Here is a 23,755-nt window from a genome sequence, read left to right on the forward strand (position 1 = left end):
CCGCAGCGGCGGCGGCGGCGACGGCAGCGGCGGCGGCAAGCGTAATGGCCAGGAAAGTGAAGATGCCTCAGAGATATCTATCTGGTCGCTTAACTGAATTGTCGCCGCGTTCGAGGATCCATTGAAAGAGCCGCGCGCAACACCATTCTCTCCTCTTGCTCTCGCGATCCTTTCTTTTCCGTGTTTTTACCATTACGACGGCGTCGCCGATGCCGACGACGACGGCGGCGACGACGACGACGACGACGACGACGAGTAGCAACTCGCTTCCCCTCTCCACACACGTGCGCGCCTCATGTGGGTCGCGAGCGTCGCGCTCCAAATTAACCGAATCGAAATTCGTTTTTCGGATACACGAGCTAACTGATAAAAGACATGTGTCGCTCGTGAAAAATTTACGCAACTGTTTGCTCTCCTCCGGCAGAAAAGTTTTCCTTTGTGGCAAGTGCCAAGTTGCGAGGGAGCCTTGTGTTGTTAAACTCATTCCATCGCGAGGGCTGACCGACAAAAGTTTCAACTCGCGACTGTGCAGAGAATACCGATCAGCTTCTCACTCACGCTTTTATCGCGCAGTCGAGAAATATTTTTATCGAGCTGATGCTCGAACCGAGCTCCGTGATCCGTTGACCAGCCTGTTTGATCAGATGCGCGCGCAAGGTTCCTAAAAAAATTATTGTACGTTGCGCACCACTGGCTTCAAATATTCCACAGGTAATGCTAACGCGTTGGACGTAAGCGATATTTTTGCGGTAAGATAAGCTACCTGTTTATTTTTCTCTCCGCGAGCGATATGCAGAAGCGAACTTTGAAAAATCTGTAACGCCAAGCGTCGCGCGCAGCAATCAGACTTGAGCAGTGCAGTGGAAAAGCTCGCGCGGCCGGTAGAATTGGAAGGAACAAACACGACGGGCGCGATTAATCAGCTGCTCTTATCTTATTGACTTGCACAAAAGTGCTCTATCGTAGAGCTCGCTTGCCGACGAGGCTAGTGTGACATCCAAAAGCGGGCAACTCCAGACAGTCGGAGCCCGCCCCTCCACGCGCGCGCGCGCGCACACACGCGCACTCCAAAGTTTTACAGCCGCAGAGTGGTCAGACGCAGCCCGGAGAGAATTTTCAAGATCGGGCGTGAAAGATATTAGCCAGACGGCCCTGGGTTCTGGCGAGGGAGCCTGGGAAAATCGGCGACCACCTCTCTTATGTTTTTTCCTTTTGATTTCGTCTGGCCAGTGCGGCGAAAATTACAGGGCACGCGAGTCGCTGGCGACTGGAGAGGACCACTCGAAAGAGAGCTGGTCTCTCATCAGGCGACGAAAATAGTCGCGGCGCGCTCGCCTCTGGCAGCTGGCTTCCAGAGACTTTTTCGCATTCGCGCGCGTATCGCGCAGATAAGCTCCGCCGTGGTCGTCGGCGAGAGCTCGTCGCCGCGCCAGCGGCGCATCAATTAACTCGCTACGACGAGCGCGATGGCGCCCGGTCAATTACTCGCTCGCGGCGAGCGGCTGCAACCGGGGAAAGAATAGGTGCGCGGCGGCGAGACGTCGGAGTCGCATGAAAGATTAAGTCGAAATAGCTAAGTGACCGCATGCGCTGCGACGTCGACGGCGACGTCGCTCCGTCGTGCCCCCACTAGGTCGGCCGCGCGGGAGGAGGAAGGAAGGGCAAGCCAGCTCGGAGCTCAAGGGGCGGCCCCCACTCCGGACTGCGTGTCGGTTGGCGTGCGAGGGGTGAAAACTACCCGGCTGCTGGCGCTGCGCTGCGGAGCGAGCGCGAGCGAGAGCGAGAGAGAGAGAGAGCGGCGTCGAGCGGCGCGCGCGTGGGGTACGTCCGTCCGGCGCTGCGAGCAGCCAGCCAGCCAGCCAGCCAGCCAGCCAGCCAGCCAGCCAGCCAGCCAGCCAGAGCAGCGGAGAAGGAGAGACCGAGAGAGAGAGAGAGAGAGAGACAGCGAGCCAGTCACACGGCGCTCGCGCCCGCGTCCGGCCGCCGCAGTCCACTCCGAGATACGGCCCACGCTGGACCTACCGCATCTCTGCACTGCTCGCTCGTACCTTGGCTGCACGCGCTCGCTACGAGCTTTCAGGACTATCTCTCGAATGGATACGGACGACGAGTTCTGACCAGCAGCCGCGCACAGCCCAGTGCCAGCGTTTCTGTGCTTCTCATTTGTTGTTGTTGTGTCGCGATCGCAGTGCTTGCGGACACTTTGGTTCACTTCTCGAGTTCTCGGCGCAGCCAGTGACAATGAAGCGCAGACGGGCATGAGTGACTGATAGCTCGTCGTTGCTGCTGCTGCTGCTGCTGCCGGCGCTGTCGGGACTGCTGTTCGTTTGGTTTTTTTCTTTTTCTCGTTGGAAGGCGGCGACGAGGTCTCGCGAGCAGCCGGCACCATGAGGATCAAAATGCCAGCCGTGCGGATTGCCCAAGGTGAGTTCGCGCCGTCCTCTGCGCCGAGCGGCGACCGCGTGCTCGCGGCACGCAGCCGGCGGAATTTTTAATTAGCCCCCCTAGACGCCCCCACTGCCAGCCGCGCGCCGTCTTAAAGGGGCTCTACTATCGGCGGAGAGCGCGGAGGGGCGGCATTGTCATGCGCGCGTTTTTCAAGCCCGAGCTTTTCCAACTCCCTTCGCCGGCTCTCTTTCTTAATTACCGCCGCGCCAGATATTCTTTAGTTTGCGCGATGACGTCGACGCGACTGCAGGCGACTCGCTATTGTGCCGAACGAGCGGCCCGATCGACGGCGCTCTCAGTGCGGATCTTTTTCTCCGGTTTATTCGGGGGAGTAAAGTGCATTGTCCGCTGTCATCGTGCCTATTTTTGGAGCCGCGCTGGAAATACCGATGTAGCAACAACGCATGGAAGATTTCTTCGAAGTTTGCCAATCTCGCGCTTCGATTTTGCACTGCAAGCTTTGTCGCTTCAAATTTCCCGATGTACAAATCAAGTGAACGGAATATTTCTAAATCCGTCTTTTTTCCGTAATTCGTCGGCGGTGACGCGTCGACACCTCGCTATGCAAGCCAGGAAACGCCGCCTTATCTGGCCAATACAAATTCGACGGACAGCGCAGCGCGACGGCTCACCGCAAAGTGTTCGATAGTTCTGGCGTTGGACCGGGATACCGGACTCTCTCTCGTCTCTGGCTATTTGGCAAACAAAAGTGCGCTTTGCAGCACGTGCGCCGCATATGGGCTCGAGAGAGCAGCAGCAGCAGCAGCAGCAGCAGCTCCTCCTCTATCTGCTTCTCCGAGCCGAGCCGTCGGGTATGCCCTTCGCAGTGTCTCCTCTCCCTTCGCGGCAAAAAGAAGAAGAGAAAAAAGCCGACGACGATTTGATTCCTTAGATTAGGCGCGTGCCGACCCCCTTTGATCGCGACACGCGCCCAGGTAACCGAGACGCGACGGACACGCGAGCTTCGCTAACAAAAAATCATTATTCAATCGGCCACGCGGACGAGCAAAAAATCTAAGCAACCAGTATGAACTCGAGTTGATGACTTGATGGATGTGGCTTTTATTGAGTGAGTAGCCCCGTGTGGTTGGTGGGTGGAAATTCGAGTGCTCCGTGTATTTTGTCCCTTCCTTTTAATGAGCGGCTAGTTTTTGGAAGTGCGGGAGGCGGATCGACCATTCGTAGAAGTCAGTCCACTGAAACGAGATGAAATTCGAGCGCCTGTGGGAGATATTTTTATGGTCAACGTGCTCGCTACTATTTGTTTAAAATTTGTTTTTGCTGGACTTGGACGACTTGGACAAAGTTATGAAATGGAATGAACCCATATATTCCTCCTGACTACTTCGTGACACCATATTATTCTTTTCATGAGTTGATTGGAAATTTCGAGTGAAAAATAAAGCTAACATTGCGATAAGTTTGAGAATTACAATAATACCCGAGGAGGACGATTTTATTATTTGTAGTGTGACTTGAAGTAATTTCGAAGAAAATGATCGAGCCGCTTATCAAATTTTGACACGAATTTTTCAGAGCATGAGTCAGAAAAAGGCGCGCTGCGAAGGTCGAATTATTGCCGTAGCTTTAGAAAGCTCGTAGATGAGTAAACTTGACTGAAAGTCGACAAAGCGCCGAAAGAAAAATAATTAGTCTAGTGGCAGCATGCGACAAATGGTTAAAGCAGCTCGCGCGACAGGCGAAAACAACTGGCATCGAGGCTGCTCGGCATATAATAGCCCTGAGCGAACCGCAGAAAAACGCAGGAGGCATTGAATTCCTCGGGAACGCGGAAAGCAAGATCCCAATCTCGCTGGATGGCGCGAGCCTGAAAAAGAAAGCCGGACGCCTCGTGCGAAAATCGCGCCCGCGTTAATTGCCGCTGGGAAACGGGAAGTAAAACGGAAGACTCGCGAGCGCGCATAAGCTTATATTAAACGCACAGAGTGAGAGCCGCCCTGCTTACGCTGCTCCGCGATTTCTCTCGCTCTCTCGCTCTCTGCGATAGGGTTGAATCACGACGATTCGCTCTGCTCAGACAAGGTGGCGCCACGCGACTGACTCGCGCCCGACTAGCCGTTGACAAGCTCTACTGAATTACGCGACAACAGCACGAGCCTTCGTTATTTCTTTTTCCTTTTTTCGAACTGACGGCTTCGAGTGCTCGCTGATTGATTTATCTGTTGATCGTTTGTTTGGGAATTAACACGCTCGAGTGCCGAAGATTTGTTGGTATCGCGTTGCTTGCGCGCGCGCGCCCGCGCCTGTTAGACGCTGATATGCACGTATGGCATCGGGACAACGGTACTTACCTCTACAGTCAATATTGATTTATTCTTACGAATTCTCAAGAATATTCGTATCTTATTAGAAACAACCTGTGCATGAAAATAAATTTAGAACCTACGGTTACTAATTTTACAGATATTTACTCGTAAAATTAAATGGAATGCAGCCGACCAAGTATTATAACCAAATCACAAATTTACTTGTCGTTCCCGAGTTTCATGTATATTGCCTAAAGGTAATAATAACACACCAAGGGCATAAATCAAAACTAAACTAGACAAAATGAATTTCTACTCGAGTAGCGATCTCGCAATAGAAACTTGCAGTGAGCCCGCTGAAAAAACAGAGCCATAGAAGGCAAGATATTTATCAACGAGCGAAAATGCAGGTGGGGATTATGCGGGCGCTCTTTTTTTTTTTTTTTTTTTTTCGTCGCGGATGTTCATACAGTACGTTGTGTCGGCGTCGGCGGTGGCAGCGGCAGTAGAGATAACAAAAGTAGCACAGCTTTTTTTCAGCGCTCGCATTTATTGCCGTGTGCTCACGACTTTCGTGGCGTTTTCCTCGTTTGATAATTCGAGGATGACGCCGACCTTGGCTGCTTGTGTTGAGCTGCAAATAATGAGCTTTTCGATTGACGTCCATCATAAAAGATCAGAGCCGTCCACAGGCTTGCCACTGATTACGCGTTCCCTAAAGCTTCCATCTCTCTCTCTCTCTCTCTCCTTCTCTAAGCCTGTCGTACGCAAAATATAAAAGGAGTGCACTGTGGAATTAATAATTCATCGGAACTCCCTGCGAGAAAGTTCGACTTTGATAGTTCATTAATAATTGATGAAGCTCGCGTTAAGATTTAACGGCTCTCGCAGTGCGTACGCGACTCGATGATTTACAGTGTTAAAAGCGATTCTCACTCTTTGAATTGCGTTGCGAAGCCATCGCCGAGAGCGCGCGAGCAATAATTGTCGGCAGATTCATACGACGACGACTAGGACGCGCGTCGTCTACATGGCCGTATAAATCTCGTAATACGCTCGTATAGATCACCGTTTATAAGCGCGCGCCTCGCGTATAGCCGTTACGGCGGCATAAAAATCAAATCGCTCAACAGGAGCACATACACACGGCGCTCTTTTTCTATCTTTCGATCTGCGCCGCCAAAGAACAGAGCGCAGAGAAGAATCGTCCCCAGTTAGCGAATGACCGAGAAGCTGTATATCTTTGGTCCAATCTTGCAGTTCGGGCAATTTGGCCCTGAAATACGAGTGTCAGCGAGCGCCGATTGGGACGTTAAAAAGGGGTTAAATCTGCTAGCTGCCAGCCGCAAAATTGGAGTGTATCGCGACGACGAACGAGAGCATCCTGCCCCTCAGTCGCGCTGACGCCGCTCGATAATGAAACGGCTTGATAAACGCTCGAGATTGCACGACTTCCCGATTCGATTCGCAGCCTCGTTATAACGATTTAATGTGATTTGCTTGTCTAGACAAGCTGCTCGAAATTATCGAGAGCACGTACCTCGATCATTCATTTTTTGTGTACGCGGAATAAGCCCAGACACGTAAACGTGTAAGTCATCAGAAAACTGTGCTTGCATTCTTAATGCGTCAGACATTCAATTACATCGACCCTACCAGACGCACCAATATCCTGCGGCTGCACTCACTGATTTTATTACAGGTACCCATCAGTCGATTTGATCAAATTACCGTCAATTGCCCCGATCTTAATCAAGTTATTCATCGCCAGTACTTCGACAAAAGAAAGTACACAGGGTCAAGCAGAAATGACGAACAGTGCGTAAGTCATATGTAAATCCTCGCTAATAAAGGACTAAGAGGGATACATAAATCCGAGCACATCCCCCAGCAACTAATTGAAGGTAAACGCCACCAGAGCGAGAACGAGAGAGAGAGAGAGAGAGAGAGAGAGAGATGCTTTGGCGCGTGCGGGCATCTCAAAACAATGTGCTTCCCTCCTAGGCACGTGCGCGAGCGCGCTTGCGCGTCTTATTCAAATGACGCGTGTTTATCGGCGCTTCCTTCATTACCTTTGCCCGCTCTCGAATAGACGTAGCTTGTTTGCGTGTCCCTGGTCATTGTGTCCACAGCGGCGTCACTGACCCTTCGGGGTGAGAAAGAGAGGTGCGAACGGCCAATAATCTGCTACGGGCCATTATACGCTTTGTCGCCCCCCTCGTTTCACTTGCCAGCTACCTGACCAAGGGTCACTTTCTCAGGTGTCTTCCTTTCTCGTGTAGAGTGAGCCCCATGCCTCGAGCACACAATTGCCTTTACGGAAATCCCCCGTGTTGTTGTCGTCTCATCTCCTCTTCGTTTTCTTTTTTCTTTCTTTCTCTCCCTGTGTCGGACCCTGCCTATCCTACTTTGCTTCTTTTTTTTCCAGCGGTCACTGTGTGAATCTTCAATCAAGTGCCTTTTCAACCTGTGTAAATAACGGCTAATGTTGCCTAATTAGAATGTCATACAGCCAATAGATCTGACGATTTTTAGCGCATGCCTTTTAGAACTGCATCTAAAAATGGAGTCAAGCTCAAGGCAAGTTTAATGCTTTCCGAAAATTTCATTCAGCGTACGTGCGTAGCCGACCTTCCTCCAGATCTCCCGCTCTTCCTCTCTCTCTCTCTCTCTCTCTCTCTCTTCCACGCGACGCGCGCGCATGGGAACGCGTGCGCGTACGGAGCATCGTGTATGCCGGAAGCGCGCAATTAAAAAGGAGAAAAAAACACGCTTGCCGGCCTTGGAGTTCATTCGCCTGCCTCGTACGCAAAGAAAGCAGTCAAGAGTATCGCCGCGGATTTCCAGATAGTGTTCGATCGAGTGCGACTTGGCCAACATCGGCAGGATCTTCGCTTTCGACTCGACTCGCCGAGCGAGCCAGAGAGAGAGAGAGAGAGAGAGAGAGAGAGAGAGAAAGGAAGCCGCCATTTTTCAGATCCTATTGGGCAGTGGCGCGAGAATAGCACAGCGTGAGCTCGGCTTTTGCGACAAATTAATTTGCAATCGAGGGGAGGAGCGAGCACGACGTTTGCGAGTTGTTGATGCGAGCGCGGTGAAAGGTGCGAGCGAGCGAGCGAGAGCTGCGTTGCTCGCAGCTCTGTGCGTGATTTATCGGTTTAACGGAGAAAATTCGCGCTCGCACTTGACTCGACGCCACGCTCGCCGGCACACGCAACTCGTCGCCGCCGCGCGGCCGCGCCTTTGTCTCGATTTTACGTTAATTATTCGCTCGCCAGAGCACGATTCGGCAGTCGCTCTTTCAAAAGTTGCTCGCACGCGAGAGTTTGCCGCTGCTCCGACACCACAGGCTTGAATAATGTAACGAGCTGCCTCACTCCCGTGGCTGCTGCCGGCCCGAGAGTTTCTAATTAAGCGCCGGACAGTACAAAAGCTGCGCGATCCGCTTTTATATCTGTCGCCGTTTCGGATGCGAGGTAGAACCGCTCGTGCGCGGTTTTTGTTCGCGCGGTATGAGCGCATTGTCGTCGAAAAATCGCGGACGAATGCCGTGGCGCTGATTTCGCGATAACAATCGGAGGCCGAAGAGAAGCCGCCAGAATAAGTAGCAGCTCTCGCCGAGCTGCCGAGAGTCATGGGAAATTCGGAGGATGTGCTCGACGCGCCGCTCCGTCCGGAAGAAGGCTGCAGCTGTGCAAAACATAACTGTACGCGTGATTTATTTTGATCGAAAAAATCACAGCCAAAAGGGTTTTTGTATGCGAGCTACGCTATGTGTCCGTGAGCGAGGAACAGCGAGACAGAGAGACCGAGAGAGGGAGAGAGGACAGGTCAGGGGGCCTGCTTCTTTTCAATGGACAGCGTCCGACAACGGCAGGACACACAAAGGCAGACCCAGAGATCCTCCCACGATCTGCCGCGTGAGAACGAGATTTCATATTTTTCATAACTAGCGTGTTTTCTCTCGGTCTGCCGCTGGCGCTGCCTTTTTTTCACGCTCTGAAGTATGGTCACCCCGTTTTTCCGCGCTCCGAGTCGTTCAATGGAGAGAAAGCCGGACAATGCGTGTGTGACGCTGCTACTCCTGCAGCACACCTTTATCCGCCGCGATCCATCTCGCCTACCGTGGGACCATTTTCGCGGTCTCTTTCGCGCTATCAACGGCTTATGTCTTGTCAGTTCAATTAACCGCCTCGCAGTCAATTTTCGTAAGGCGATTGTTTATTCACCCCTCATTTATTCGCTTAAGGAGCTTTCTCGGAGAACTTGTCGTTAATCCGCTTGTAAAGTCCACTTGATAGACATCGCGTCGAATTCAAATTTTCAACGAATATATCATTAGCGAATGAAATAATCGACCGGCATCTGGAAGGATCAGTTTGCTGAGTTGCTCGTGGTCGCCTGAATTGTGCAAAACTAAGAAATGTCTCAAATTGACGAGATCTCGCGTGCAGGTGTGCGCGACGCCTTGAAAAGTGGGCATTATTTATTTACGGAATATTAAAAGGACACGGCATCGATCATAAGATGTCGTGAGCGGCGAGCTTGAATGGATCTTTGTGCCCACATCGCATTCCGGACTCTTGATTCTCTATGAGAGTCCACCCTCGGGACGTTCATTCATCGGAAAAATTGATATTCCTCTCGACCCTCACGCATATTGTCCACTCTCTCTCTCTCTCTCTCTCTCTCTCGCGTGCGATTTTTCACGTCTCTCGAAAATTGAGACGACGAGTAGTCGTGTAACTCAAGCCGCCGTTTAAAATCAGATAAATCATCCTCATCCGCGTAGCGTCGTAGTGGTGGTGGCAGTAGCAACAGCAGTAGCAGCGCCGAAATCGACGGGTCAACGAACATTTTTTTGTCGCTCGTAGAACGGTTAGCTGCGTAGAAGGAGCAGAAAAAACCGGCCCGGTTAATCGAAAAAAAAAATCCGAAGGGGGTTTCGGGGTGAAAAAAAAGAGAGGAGGTACTCACTCATTCGGATGGTACGCGCACGTATAAAAATCATCCCCACTTCGCCGTGTACGCGTGTGTGCTGGTGCACACATGCGCGCCAGCGCGGGGTCCTTTCTATTCTTTTGATATCCTGTCGGGGTCCTAGGCCTACCAGCTCTCTCAGCAGTCTGCATCCGAGCATGGACCAAGCGAGTCTCTCTCCCCCGGACTGCCATATTAGAAACGCCGTCGGAATTGACCTAACGGAAAGTCCATACGTTATCATCTTGCGACTACGTGTGTCTGTGATTAGTGATACTCTGCGACCAGTGCTCACCGTCATGTCGCCGTGACAGTGCTCTCTCCTCGCTTCACATAATGGGTAAATTCAATAGTCACTCTTTAATTATTCATCAGCTGGCAAACTCGATAGTCGCGCCTTGTTATTCCATTATTATATCTATCTGTTTTTTCCTTTTGTCGCGATACGTGTTCGCAAGCACGAGAGTAATCCTCGTTTACGTGTCGCGGGGTGGATGAAGTTGGTACGACGACGCAGCAATACACAACTCTAATGGGTAATGGAATTATTGGTTTGACTGGGAGGAAGAGAGAGAGAGAGAGAGAGAGAGACGCCTGGGGATGATCGTAATTCAATTGTTCCGATGTGTCCTCTGGACGTTTTGACAGGACGGATGTCTTAACAAGGACACCGCCGCGGGCTATATCTTCCCACACGCAAGCCATACGTGCCACAGACACGCGCACACATGTGCTGCTGGCGCGATCTGGAAGTTTGACTCTAGTGCACCACTGTGTTTGCCAATCTCAACTTCTAATAAGAAGTGATTATTCAAATTAAACAGTGTTTATGGATGTTGAATTGGACAATATTTTGAATTGCTACTTGAACTTTAGAAAATAAATATTTTAAGTAAGCCTATGACCGCGGCACTGTTTTAAGAAAGAAAATTGACGATAGATATTGACCGTAATTAACGTTTGATCGTTAGCCCTGGAGCAGCGCAAACGTAGCGGTAAACGAACTTACTGAGAGCTAGGCAGCGCTGGCGCAACTCACAAACGTACATACAGAGACGTGTATCATAGAGTATCTCGTCGAGGACTGACGAGATATCAATATGCATAAGTATATTGGTAATAAGTTAGCGGGCCACTCGTCGAATTACCAATGGGTTACGAGTTGATTGTGCGCGAGATGGAGAAAGAAAGATTGAACACAGGCGATGCGAAAGATGGGGAGAGAGGGGGAGAGAAAGAGAGAGAGAGACGCTCGACATAGGTTGATCGAGGCATTACGGATGTATAGGCCAATTCGTAAGCAATCCAACTTGCGCGCTCGCTCAGTCTCTCTCTCCCTCTCTCTTACCGCGAGTAATATTGTATTTTTACGCTGCGTCGTCGATCCTCCGGTAAACTAATATCCCGATATATCAATGATTTGGACGAGCCGTGAGTAGCGAGCGCGCGCGTGTAAAGGAGTTCCTTCTCCGGCTCTCTCGCTCTCTTTCAACATCTGCCCCCGAAAAAACAAAAGGCCATTGTCGCTAAAAAGCGGACGGTCTCTTGTTTCTAACCGAGCGGCTTTCAATCGTAGGAGAAGCGGTCCACGCACTCGCTCCTCGCGCATATAACGGATCCGGAGCTACGTACGCTTATTCACGAAAAAAAATTTTTACCTCCATCTCGCTTGGTATTCATCCCCGACCCCAAGCGTTTTTACCGCTAACCTGTTTGAAAAATCCTTTGACTGTTGTCGCGCGTGCTAGCTGAATATGGGTCTCTCTCTTTTTGTCTCTACTCTCTCTCTCTCTCTCTCTCTCTCTCTCTCTCTCTCTCTCTCTCTCTCTCTCTCTCTCTCTACTTGATCCGATCGCGCGCACCCGCACAACTTTCCCTTCTGGCGCGAGCTCTGCGGCTCTCTCTTTCCGGGGCCACTCGATATTTTAATTTCTGACGGCGCGCCACGGCACGGCGAAAGTGAATCTCTTGCGGGCTGGCTGGCGCGATACACGGCGACTTTTAAAGAAGACGACCACGACGAAGAAGACGTAACGAAGAGAAGGAAGAAGGGGAGCAGGGAAAAAGCAAGTCAAGGGTGCTGCCGCCGTTTGCGCCCCTCCCCCCATTGCTTTCGCGTGCCGCGCGCCACCCCTCCCTGCCCGCCTTGCTTTCCCGCTCGCTCGCTCGCTCGTTCGCGCGCGCGCGCGCGCGCGCAGGCCTTTTAAAAAGTCGCGCGCTCTGCTGGCCTCCGCCGTACCGCACGCAGTAGGCTTTTACGAAAGGTGTGGCCGCGCAACGGCTAGCGGCCAATGGTCAAGCGCTCGCTGCTCCGCCCAATGGTCAGGCGCGTCGAGCGCGATCGATACCCCCTTGCGCGCGTCGAGCACTTGTCGCCATTAGGCATTTCGACGAGCTAATGAGAGCCCGAAAGGAATGCCCTTGTCGGACGGGAGAAAATCGATTGGCCGATAATGAGTCTCGCGCGGAGACAGGAGCGCAGAGCAGCGAGACAAAGTGCAGGAGGCGCGAGTCTATATATGCGGCTGTTGTTGCTGAGAGCTAGCTAGGGAAAAAGATCAATATATGAACTCCTGCCAATCTCTATGTTAATGTCGCGCGCGCAAGCGGGCGCCAGAAGCCGGAGACCCGGCGCTAGCTCTTTCTCTTGTGCCGAGCTGGAGGAGCCCTAAAAGTGAATTGTTACGTCTGCGGCTGACCCCCGCGCCTCTATAAGTCCGAGCTGCAACGGCAGCCACCGCCGACGGTTTCCTTATTCGAGTGCGCTATTAAATTCCCTAGATATAAACTTTATCACAGTCGAGAAGAGAGAGAGAGAGAGAGAGAAACTCGGCGCTCTCCGCCGCACACTCTTTTCTCTGTCCATGTTTTGCCGGATGCCGTGACTTATCAGCTCTACGACTTCTGCTCGTATATATATTTCTCCGGACAACGTGCAAGAAGAAATAATGTCGTCAGCGATGCGTCTTCTCGACGCGATTATGCGGGCCAATATTTCCAAGTCCCGTCGTAAAAATAATTTTTCAAGTGCTGAGCAGAGCGCGTGGCCTACGATTGCCAATCGAAACTACCGAGTCTAACGAGCACAACTGCTTTGTTGTGATTTCAGCGGAGACATCCCAGAGCGCGGCACCGCCGGACATAGTGATGTGCGGCGGCTGCAGGGCATCCTACCCGTTGAGCGAGATCGTGCGCTTCATCGAGCACAAGGTCAACCACTGCCGAAGCAACTTGCCCGGCTGCCAGAGTCCCTCGGCGCAAGCGGCGCCCGAGGACTCCGATCCGGAGGACGCCCTGGGCCTGAAGGCCGCGGACGCGGAGAAGCTGAACGTGGTGCCGAGCATATCGGCGCCGATCATCAAGAGGTCGGGCCGCGTCGAGAGCCCGCCCACGTCGGCCGACGCCGAGAGCCCGATCGAGCTGAGGGCGAACGCCAGCTCGACGCCCAAGAGACGCACGCAGGAGGGCTGCGACGAGGCCAGCGACAAGGAGGAGGCGCCCAAGAAGCCCAAGACCGAGTCCGTCGACGCCGAGTCCAACACCGTCAGCACAGGTGAGCCGAGCGCCGCGGCGCTCGCGTCCCGCACCTGGCACATCGTCATTGGCCGCCGGGCCCCTTCCCCGCGCGCTGCAAATCGATCGATCCACGCGGCCGCTCTCTCGCGCGCGCATGCGACACTTTTTGCGACGGCGCGGCGCTTCGATGCCTTTCAATGCCTCTCGATGCGAATCTGCGCCCCCCTCGGCTCCGATTCGATTTTTCAGTTTTGAGCGCGCGGGTCGCACCCGCTCGCAGGTCATTGTGCGCTGCTCTCGGACTGGCTCGCCAATTTTTTTCATTATCTTCGGGGACTTGAGCAGCGTGCGCCTGGGATACGTTACAGTTGTCAAGCGACATTTGGTCAGTCTTTTTTGTTTGCCTGTTTGCCACCCGCTCGATCGAGTTTCAATGTCTTTCCTAAGCGAAAAGTCTGCTCGTTTTCTCGAAACTTTTCCCGTTAATCCATGCCCGGCGTGCCGCGCTGCACACCTCGCTCTTCGTTTGATTTCGAAACCATTGTCTGCAAAACATTTCAAACTAGCAATAATCGGGCTCTAACGTATGCACTCTCGCTACCGTGTTTCACAACTTGAAAGTTAATCCGACTCCTGATAATATGATCCAGAGCCGTGCTTCTCTTCGGGTCAACATTTTCGTTTCAACGTTTGCTCAACATTACGAATACACGTAAACTCTTGAGAAACAATGAACTTTGACATCTGGCCAGCAGTACGCGTTGTTTCGGCTTAACCTTAGGTCCGTTAGTCAGAGCTTTTAGTTGTAAAGAAAAGCCCCATGTAGTCTTGAAGAAACGTGGCAATTGCATTAATGAAAAGCACGTAGCACTGACTGGCATTGGTAATTGGGAAAAAAACCATTAGAGTGCGCATAAAAGTTAAGCAGCTCGTAAAGCATATTGAAGAAGCCTTTGATAGGAAAGGCAAAGAAACGAAGATGAAGCAGAACGCGAGCTGGGTTAAAGGTTTACCCGTAGACGAGCAGTCTCGGCTAAATAATTGAAGCATAAAACAAAAGCCACGAGCGCGATGAACAATTAATCATGCCCCAAACACAACAAGCTCGCTGAAAGCGACTGCGCAATGCTTGAAAGTTTAATAGTGAGGCGCGTGCTGGCGCTGCCGCTTGTCGGTCGGTCGGTCGACTCGCTCGCGCGACCCCTTCTGCCCTCCCGTACCGGATTTAACCCTTGGCAGCACGAGCGAGTCGAGCTGATCCTACGGTCCAGCTTTTTGTCCGGCTTTTTTTCGCGCCTCGTCGCCGAAAGCCCAATTAGAATCGTCCCATTGTCTGGCCACGTGGATGCGCACGAGCCGCGTAGCGTAGCCCGGCTGCGTGCGTGGCATGTATCTTCGCATCCCCTCAGCTACCTTTCGCGTGTCAGTGTTATTTATAAGGGGCAGGCGCGCGGCCATTCCACGCTTTTTTGCCCCATTCCGACACGTGCTGCTCTCCTCTTGCGCCTGCCCATTGTCGCGACGACGGTTGCGACGTTTGTTTAAACAAGCGAAGCATCCCGCGACGCAAGCGATTCGACCGCTAGTCGCCCCGGCAGAATTCTTGTCCATCTCGACGGACGCCAGATACGATTGTGTTTTCGTCGGAACTTTATCCAGAAATCCATAATTGAGAGGTCCCGCGGAAAATATTAAGTTACACGCGGTGGCATTGTAAGCTATCTGATCATCTCGAGACTCGGTGATTGAATGGTTTAGCGCAGGAAGCGTCGGTGAAAAGCAATAATCCGTCAATACCTGCCACTTCTGTTAATACCGTGCGCGCTCCCTTGTTAAATTCTGCAAAACCACTTTAACAACAAAACAGAGGTACAGGGAGGAGGGAATAGAATACGCCGAGAGATTTCGATCGTGTCGATCTCCGGAAAAAAAGAAGGACGTCAATAGTGTGTCCTTACCATCTGGAGCCATTCGTGAGATGCAGATCCGATGTATCTGTCACCTTCCGAATATTAATTCTCCGGCAGAGTTATCCCTCGTTCCGGCACTCGGACGCCACTTGACTCTTTCCCTTCCGCTTTTCTATTTCTTTCTCTGCAGCGGCGCGGCGGCGGCGGCGGCGGCGGCGACGGTGGCGGCGGCAGCGGCAGCAGCAGCAGCAACAGCAGCCCGGCCGAGAGAAAAGGCGGCGGCGCGGCGTCGGCTCCTCGCCTGCGGCGACCGCGAAATTGCTTGCGAATTGCTGCCGCCTAGTAGCCGAGCTCGAAACACACGGACTTACGCAGCACCCACACTCCAGACTAAAGAGCCACTCCGAAACCTTTCCTTGCCTTTCTTTCCTTTCCTTTCCTTTCCTTTCCTTTCTTCTCCTCTCTCCACTCTCTTCTTCCCTTCTTTGTTTTTTAATTTCCAGCTAAAGTTACGCCACCAACCACTCTCTGTTTATCAAAACTTTATCTCTCGCGACAGCAACGCCAGCAATAACATGTTTTATGTGGAACATGCGGGACATCCTACTCGTGCCACACTTTTATTTTCTAATTTTAATGTTTATGGATAACGATGCGCTTGTGCAACAAATTCATTGGAATTCGCAAACTTTTTCTTGTCCCGTGCAAAGTTGAAAAGAAAAACACCGGCGACAGTTCAATCTTCGCAGATAACTTTTTCAATGACTCTCCCCTGCTCTGGATTGCTTCATTCAATTTTTAACAATTTCAATTCCGAAAAAAACATCGTGTACAGACGCCCGTTTCACGGGCGCATTTTGCTCGAGTTCCAATGGGTTGGGCGCGCTGAAAAACTACATTCAACGATGATTTCAACGATCCGTGATCGCTTGCACCAAAAAATATCTGCTACGAATAATGCTTTACGGAACAGGAGAAGATGAATTTTCGGTAGACCCTGCGAATTCTTTGTCGTCACCTGCAAGTCCTTGTCAAGCGTACAAAAAGTCAGTTATACGTAGTCGCTCAGTCCACAGCCAATACACGCACGAATCGATACTCATGCCGTAGCAGCGGAGAGCGGTGAAGCGGCGTGTCAGTCGGCGGCCGCAGTCTCATCATCGTATGCGGGCAGCTCGTTTACGACTTTCGTCGAAATGAAGGCGCGCTCGCAGTCCGGAATAATGGCGCGAATCTGCGGTCGAAGGAGACTGGCAAGCAACATAAAGCGATCTTTTAAACGCAACTTGACCAATCTGCGACTTGACCACAATGACGCTCTTTGTGCTCTCCTCCTCGGGCTCGTGTACACTCGTGTCCACGAGAGTCGCTGGCTGGTCGCTGGCTGTGCGCGCCGCGAGAATTACTTGGAAGGGTATCGGCTTTATTGGTGGCTTCGCTGAATAGATTGTCTCAACTTTCAGACTTTGTGTGCTGCGCCCAAACAGTGTAGACATTTTTCCAGCTCGCTGATTGGTCGTGGCTGGCTTTCTTTAGCGGCGCGAAAGCACGCAACGACGATCGATTCGTTCGAGCGGGGAGCCGTTATCACCGCTCGGCGCCGATTCCCTGCAACATCGATAATTTTAATATCTGGTCAGGCGGCAAGTGCTGCCGAGCTATGCCTTTATCCGGGCGATCATCGGAGCGCTGGCCTGGTCGGACGTGCGCAGCGGAATAAAACGAGCGCGCCCGCACCTAAAGTATCGAAGAGAGCTGCAGTCGCCTGTCCCTTCGACTGCAGCGCGCAACCCTTGGCCCCCTTGTCGCGCTGCTGGATCGTCACAAAGTGCATACGTCGCATACATCGGCCAATCGATATTTTAATATTGTCAGCGCGCAAAGCGTGCCTTTGTTCTAAGCTGTCATCGGCTATACACGCCTGCGTCTTTTTGTTTTTCCTCGCGTCCCTGCATTGATCAACTCGTCGTCGTCGGCGGCGTCGCTGTCGTCGTGTCGATCCGTCGTCCCCCAAGCTCTCTATGGAGCTGCGCACGGAGCCTCCTCCGAAAGTCGATCCTCGAATGAAATCTCGCGTGAAAGGGTTGTAGCCGAGAGTGGCTATATCCGCAGGATGACCCGCCGTGGCCTAGACAATGGGGCTCGACTTCCGAGCGATTTGACCTCTCTCACGGCCAATTTCGGCGGAAAAATGCTGCTACTGCCGGCCACCCTCTGCCACCCCAACTCCTCCGACCGCTGTGGCTGGACCTCAGTCGTATCTCGTTTTCACTCGAGAGAGAGAGAGAGAGAGAGAGAGAGAGAGAGAGAGAGAGAGAGAGAGCGCGAGCGAGCGAGAGCTTCATACATCTATGGAAATCAGTTGTTGTAAAGGGAGCAAAGTCTAACGGATAGCCAGCCGTGAAGTTTGCATATGAAAGGCCCCGTGAATCGATAGCCTACCTTTATTATGCGCCTTATCGCGGGAAGTCGGCAATATTTTCGGGTGGCCAGGCGCGAAACAATATGTCGCCTCGTCACGCTTCTCCTCGGAAATCCCGTCGTATCTTTTTTTCAGCCCGGAAGCTTTTCCTTCCGCCGTCGCTGACTTTGAATAACTGATATTGGTCTCTCGTGAAAGCGTAATCTCCGTCGCAGCGCATAAATAATCGCAATTGACCAGACTCCGCTCCGATTCGATTGGGGAATCAAAGATTTAATTAAAAGCTGGCGAGCGTCCCCTCCTTTGTTTCTCTCCCTTGTTTCGCTCGCGCTCGGGGCACGGACAACCAGAAAACTTGCTACTTTGCAATCGGTCGACAAGCTTACAAACCTCCGCCGGAAAAAGTTTTTCGTCTTAACAGCTCATTTAAAGCGCGCCGCTTTACTTTCTCCGCGGCAACTTGGCCCAAGACAAAAAAGAAAAGGGAGCAAGCGAATGCGAAAGGGAGGATGCCTTTGTCCGCTGCAGTGCTTCGACGAGGTAGCGTCCACGATAAATCATTCACTTAAACTTTATATCTATCTTTAGATAGATATAAAGTCCACTCTTTCCTTCGACTCCCCCCCCCCCCTCTCTCTCTTCCTGTCTCTTTCCACTTTACATTGAAAATGCATATACGGGTTACCTCAAGTGCAATCTGACGTTAATTCAGCCGAGCTTATCGATTGATCTGTGCGGCTCTCGGGCTAATCGGATCTAAGCCATTCGCGGATTCGACGCGCACGCGTGGCTATAAATTATCGCGAGAGGGCACAAGGTGCGTGTATCGCACCCCGACGACTGAAAAAAAGAACACATACTCGAGGTCATGTTATGGGCGAGCTAACGGCAGCGGCGGCTGCACTGAAAAATATCGGAGAAGAGAAAGGAAAAGGGCGAGGGGTCGAATTAATAAAAATCCCAGGGGCGTGAAAAATGGCCGAAAATCTGATATTCCGGATTAAAAACATTGAAATTCAAAACCCGACGCCGCGCTCATCGTTAAGGGTCAGTTTCTCTGGCTCCCCATTTTTTTCATGCCGGCAGGCAGCCTGTCGTCGCTCCCGACGCCGGGGATATTATTTTCCGAGGGCGTTCGCTCGCGCGCAATTTGACGCAGCAGTCGCGGTTTGAATTTGGAATTCAATCGGCAAATTGCCAGCGAATTAAGGGCGACCGGCGATTGAAACCGATAATGCGATGTTGTCTCCGTGATCTGCCTGATAAGTGACCGAAGCGAACCACGTATCTTTCTCAAATCAAGCTTTCCTCCCGTCCGCTTTCTGTTGCAGAACCAAAGTGGCTACAATGTTCCCAGTGCACCCGACGCCTGGCCTCAGCGTGGGAGCTGCTCCAGCACGCGCAAACGGTGCACGGCTCGAGGCTGTTCACCCCGAGCTCGTCCTCGGCCAACTCGTCATCCAACACGCCGGCGCCGAGCCCACCGACGCCGACGCCGAGCGTACACGCGCACCACCTCTCGCCCCTGAACCACCTGAACCTGAGCAGCAAGTCCACGGGCAGCTCGTCGGTGGCTAACAGCTCGGGAGGCACCTCCAGCGGCAGTAGCGGCGGAGGAGGCAACAACAACCGGCAGCAAATACCGAGCACGAACCCCCTGGTCGGCGACCCCCTGCACAGCTTCCTCCGACTGCCCCAGCACCTGGAGCGCAGCTTCAACCCCATGTTCAGGCCCGAGTTTCTCGCGATCAACCACCTGGCTGGCTACAGGGGCCTGCAAGACCTGCAGACGGCCACGCGCAACTTGGGGGACCCTTTGCGCGGCATCGACGGCTTGAACTTGGGCGACCCGCTGGTGCGCAGCTCGCTCGACACCCTGAACAACGCGCGCAACCTGGCGAACCTCGCGGAGTTGTCGCACGGTCGAGGGCTAGGTGCCCAGTCCCACCCACCACCACTCGATGCCAATCTGGATTTTTACTCGGCGCGTCTAAGGAGTCTCGCTAACCCGTCCTTAGGCGCGGCTCCCCCAAATTCGGCAGCGGTTAGCACCAGCAATACTGCCGTAGTCAGCCAGGAGGCCCCCAGTCCAGCACCCGCGGCGGCCAATCTTTCCCTACCACAAAAAGAAAACTCACCACCCTGTTACAGCCAGAGTCCACTTGGACACCACAACAACAACAATTCCACGGACAGCGACAAGACGTCGCCGCCCGCGATATCCACGCCGATCATCAGCGCGGACAGCGTCGAGGCGGTGGTCTACACCTGCGAGGTGTGCGACAAGAAGTTTCGCTTCCAGTCCAATCTCATTGTGCACCGCAAGAGTCACCGAGACAAGGAGCGCATGCAGTACCCGGAGAACGCTTCCGAGGGCTCCGCCGTGTCGGCCAGATGCGAGGTGTGCGACACGGAGCTGACGAGCTTCGCCGAGCTGAGGAAGCACATGAGGAAGGAGCACCAGGAGTCGTCGATGGGTGCTCAGAGCCCCCAGGGCAGCGTGGAGACGGTGCCCGACGACGATAGTAGTTGCGACGAAAATATGGATCTGGACGACGGCGACGACAACGACACGAAAACCGAGCGCGACGACGGCGAGGAGAACACCCCGGAGGATTTGTCGACACAGGGCCAGTTGGGGGACGACGGTCGCGTGGACCAGAAGCCGAGTCTCGTCGGCGACTTGATGGAGAAATTCGGGCTGAGCAACATCGCGCAGTACTCGGAGGCGTATCGCCAGGCGCTCCAGGAAAACCACCGGACCGGAGGGGGCTTCATCAAAGCCGAGTCCACGGCCAGTCTGAACAACAACAAGGAGAAGGACAGCACGATCTCGCCAACCAACTTCAACTCCTCTTCGGCGGCGAGCATCTTCTCCGGCCAGGGCTTTCCTCGGGCCGGCGGCCCGGACTTTGGCGGGCTGTGGCTGCCCAACCCGCATTACCTCGACAACAACGAGTTCCGCAAGGCCAGCAAAGCGACCACCTCCAGCCTAGCTCTCCCGGGCCTGCCGAGCCCGCTGCTCAAGAAGGAGAGGAGCGGCAGAAACGACACGTGCGAGTTTTGCGGCAAGGTCTTCAAGAACTGCTCGAACCTGACGGTCCACCGGCGTTCGCACACCGGCGAGAAGCCCTACAAGTGCGAGCTCTGTTCGTACGCCTGCGCTCAGAGCTCGAAACTGACCAGGCACATGAAAACCCACGGCAGGCACGGCAAGGACACGTACAAGTGTCGGTTCTGCGACATGCCGTTCTCGGTGCCGAGCACCTTGGAGAAGCACATGCGCAAGTGCGTGGTCGTCGTGCAACAAGGCCCCAAGCTGGGAATACCTTACCCGAGTAGTCAAGACGAGGACTCGTCGGTGAGTGCCAAGGATACCTGATCCTGGAGCAGCAGCTTACCGCCTATGCCGCCGCTTTGGCCCCACCGGCCACCTTACCCGGTCTACTGAGACAGGCCAGTCTTCGCAGCCACGAAGGCCAGTACCGCGATGGTTACCACTGAACATATTGCAAATACGACACTCGAAGATTATTATTATTAAATCGATTATTATTATTATAATTATATATAGCCGGAGAAACGATACAGATGAATATATATAGATGAATCAATATAAATATTATATATATGAGCGCGTGAGTGAGCGAAAGACGGAGAGTGACAAAACGAGAGAAAGATATATAAATATATACATAGTCTGGCGCCGCTGTAACTTTATTATCGCATTGAAGATTATTTATTTAATAATATATGAAATATATATATGTATATTGTACAAGGTAATAACGATATATGTAATGGCGATGGGAGTGAAAGTCGTGGGCGATCGATTCCAAATGTGATTCGCGCGGCTCACCTTCATCGCCCGCAACTTTTTTCTAATGTCTCTCGATGTATCTCCTCGATGCTATATGTACATAGTTCGGGACTAATCCGTAGTCCGTCATTATTCTGTGCGAATGGTCACCGTTCGAGCGGGTCGTCGCAGGAGCATTGCTGAGATATATATGTAATACGCGAAAATTTTGATTTCTAAGCTTGTCGCGTGTGTACATTGTATCATAATTATTTCTACGATTATTGATTGCTATTATCATTGCTATTACTATCTGCTATTATCAATGCTATTATTATTGCTATTATGATGATTATTGTCATTATTAATTATTCTTATTATTATGATTATTATCATTATCATTATTATTATTATTATTAATTATTATTATTATTATTATTATTATTATTATTATTATTATTATTATTATTATTATTATTATTATTATCGACATATTTGTCCTCGATCGAGGCGCACTTTATTTCAAACTCCAAATTGAGAGAAAAATCGATCGTACTTAACGGAATACGCCTGAGCTTCCGTCGCTGGGGTCGCCGCAGCCATTGCACGCGCGGACGAGCAAAAGTTTTCTTTTGTTTCGGGCATTTGTCTCTGTTGTTTGATCGTTGCAGCGACCGAGGAAAAGAAAAATAGTTTGGCGCGCGCACTCCACAGCGCCCCAGCGACGAGAAGTCGGCCACTAGAAATGCCAAAGTTGTTTAGGTTTAACGTACTATTACCTTACCTGTGTCGTTACTATGGGTGCTCGCACCGCAAAAACAAAAGTACTTGAAAGAAATGTGATGTAAGCGCACACGATCGATTCGCGAAAGAAAGAAGAAAAAAATTCTCACCAGACACCTCGTCGATCCTTCGCCAGCGCACTCTGCTCGAGCGCGCTGCTCGACTGACTCGACTTTTGTCAGCGCGATGTGTTTGCAACAATGCGCTCATAAAAGTCGCCGAGCGGCGCTCGCGCGCGGGCCCGCGCGCGAGATTCTGTTTTTCCTTGTCCAAGACTGAGGTTTGTTCGCGTTTTTTTTTTTTTTTTTTTTTTCTTCAGTTTTCTTTTTTCCTCGCGCCCACAACCGCGCGACTTTTATTATCATTATTATTATCATTATTATTATTGCTATTATTGCTATTGTAATTATTTTCGTCGTTGCAAGCGTTTTCGAAGAGAACTGTTCCTAAAAGATTTAGGCAATAAGTCGTAATAAATCCAGACGAACACACCGAGTGAACGAGATAAAAGAATAAAGGAAAAAAAAAATATATATATATATATACGTGAGTGAGTGAGCGAGCGAGTGATGTGTGCGGTGGAAGTAAATAAAAAAATCTCATATCAGATAGTTTTCAGTGTTAGTCGTGTACGACCTTAGGTAAAAGTCTCGTTAACTAGTTAAAAGTTTGTTAGATAAATCAGAAGAAAAAAAATACGTACACGAGCCAGGCCCTGTTTATACGACATTGTACATAATAGCACTGCCCTTTTCCCTTGAAACAAACAAAATCGACCTCTTCCCTCTCTCACCCAATACCACCCACTCCTAATTACGAAATAAACGAAAAACTTAAGTAAATAAAGAGACCATAGGCTATAATTATAAATAAAGAAAATCATTTTCTTCGCTGACATTCATATAGTGTAAAACGATTGTAAACCAGTCGCTTGACGACGTTTCGACCGACTATTCGACGACACGTAATGCGCACGTCTCGAAGCAACATACAAGTAATAATTATCGTAAGATGTGAAAAGTCAATTGTATAGAACCAAAAAGAAAAAGAAAAACCGAGCGCTCGCTAACAAACAATGCAACGTCGATTGGTCGCGAAGAACGTCCAACGCGCGACGTCCGAAGTTTATTGGTGTGTAACCGAGAAATATAATACAAAAGCGTTCATGTGGTTATAAACGAAAATGAAATTGTCTCCACATGATGTACGAGGAAATTGATAAAAAAAAATTGATTCCAAACGACAAAACGTTATGTTTCTTTGTTTCATTATTTCTCATACACTTTCTTCGAATTATCATCGTTACATAGGACCAAGATCATTAACTATCCGTGTAAGACGAATTGGCGAGATTTGACGACGGCAACCGTAACTTTAGTCAAATTACGTAAACGATAGGGATGTCTTGAATTGTTTTGCACCATAAACGAAAAAAAAAAACAAATAAAGTAAACGAGTTAGCTAATTAAAAACTTTTACACGATTTTTAAACGAATATGTGAAAATGAAAATACTCTGAAAAGAATCAAAATCAAATGAATCATCGTCGTCAATTCTCTTCCGTTCAATGTTTTTTCTGGCGTTTCTATATGCACACAGGGTAACGAACGAATGATTAATAATTACACTA

The 23,755-nt window shown here is 51.2% G+C and overlaps 1 protein-coding gene across 2 annotated transcripts; it reads left to right on the plus strand.

Moving 5' to 3' along the window:
• Positions 1 to 1,944: 1,944 nt before the first annotated feature.
• On the plus strand, positions 1,945 to 21,654 carry LOC131665003 (B-cell lymphoma/leukemia 11A). Of its 2 annotated transcripts, none has more exons than XM_058936570.1 (3): positions 1,945 to 2,424; positions 12,805 to 13,248; positions 18,875 to 21,654. In XM_058936570.1, exons 1-3 carry the CDS (start codon positions 2,388 to 2,390, stop codon positions 20,923 to 20,925), a joined length of 2,532 nt encoding a protein of 843 aa, XP_058792553.1. In that variant the 5' UTR covers positions 1,945 to 2,387; the 3' UTR covers positions 20,926 to 21,654. The 2 variants fall into 2 exon arrangements, with proteins under 2 accessions (XP_058792553.1, XP_058792554.1); XM_058936571.1 differs by lacking the exon at positions 1,945 to 2,424 and adding an exon at positions 9,898 to 10,035.
• Positions 21,655 to 23,755: the final 2,101 nt, after the last annotated feature.

The sequence above is a fragment of the Phymastichus coffea genome, unplaced genomic scaffold (genome assembly GCF_024137745.1).
Source record: "Phymastichus coffea isolate CEN01 unplaced genomic scaffold, Cenicafe_Pcof_1.1 PCOF00047, whole genome shotgun sequence".
Lineage (NCBI taxonomy): Eukaryota > Metazoa > Arthropoda > Insecta > Hymenoptera > Eulophidae > Phymastichus > Phymastichus coffea.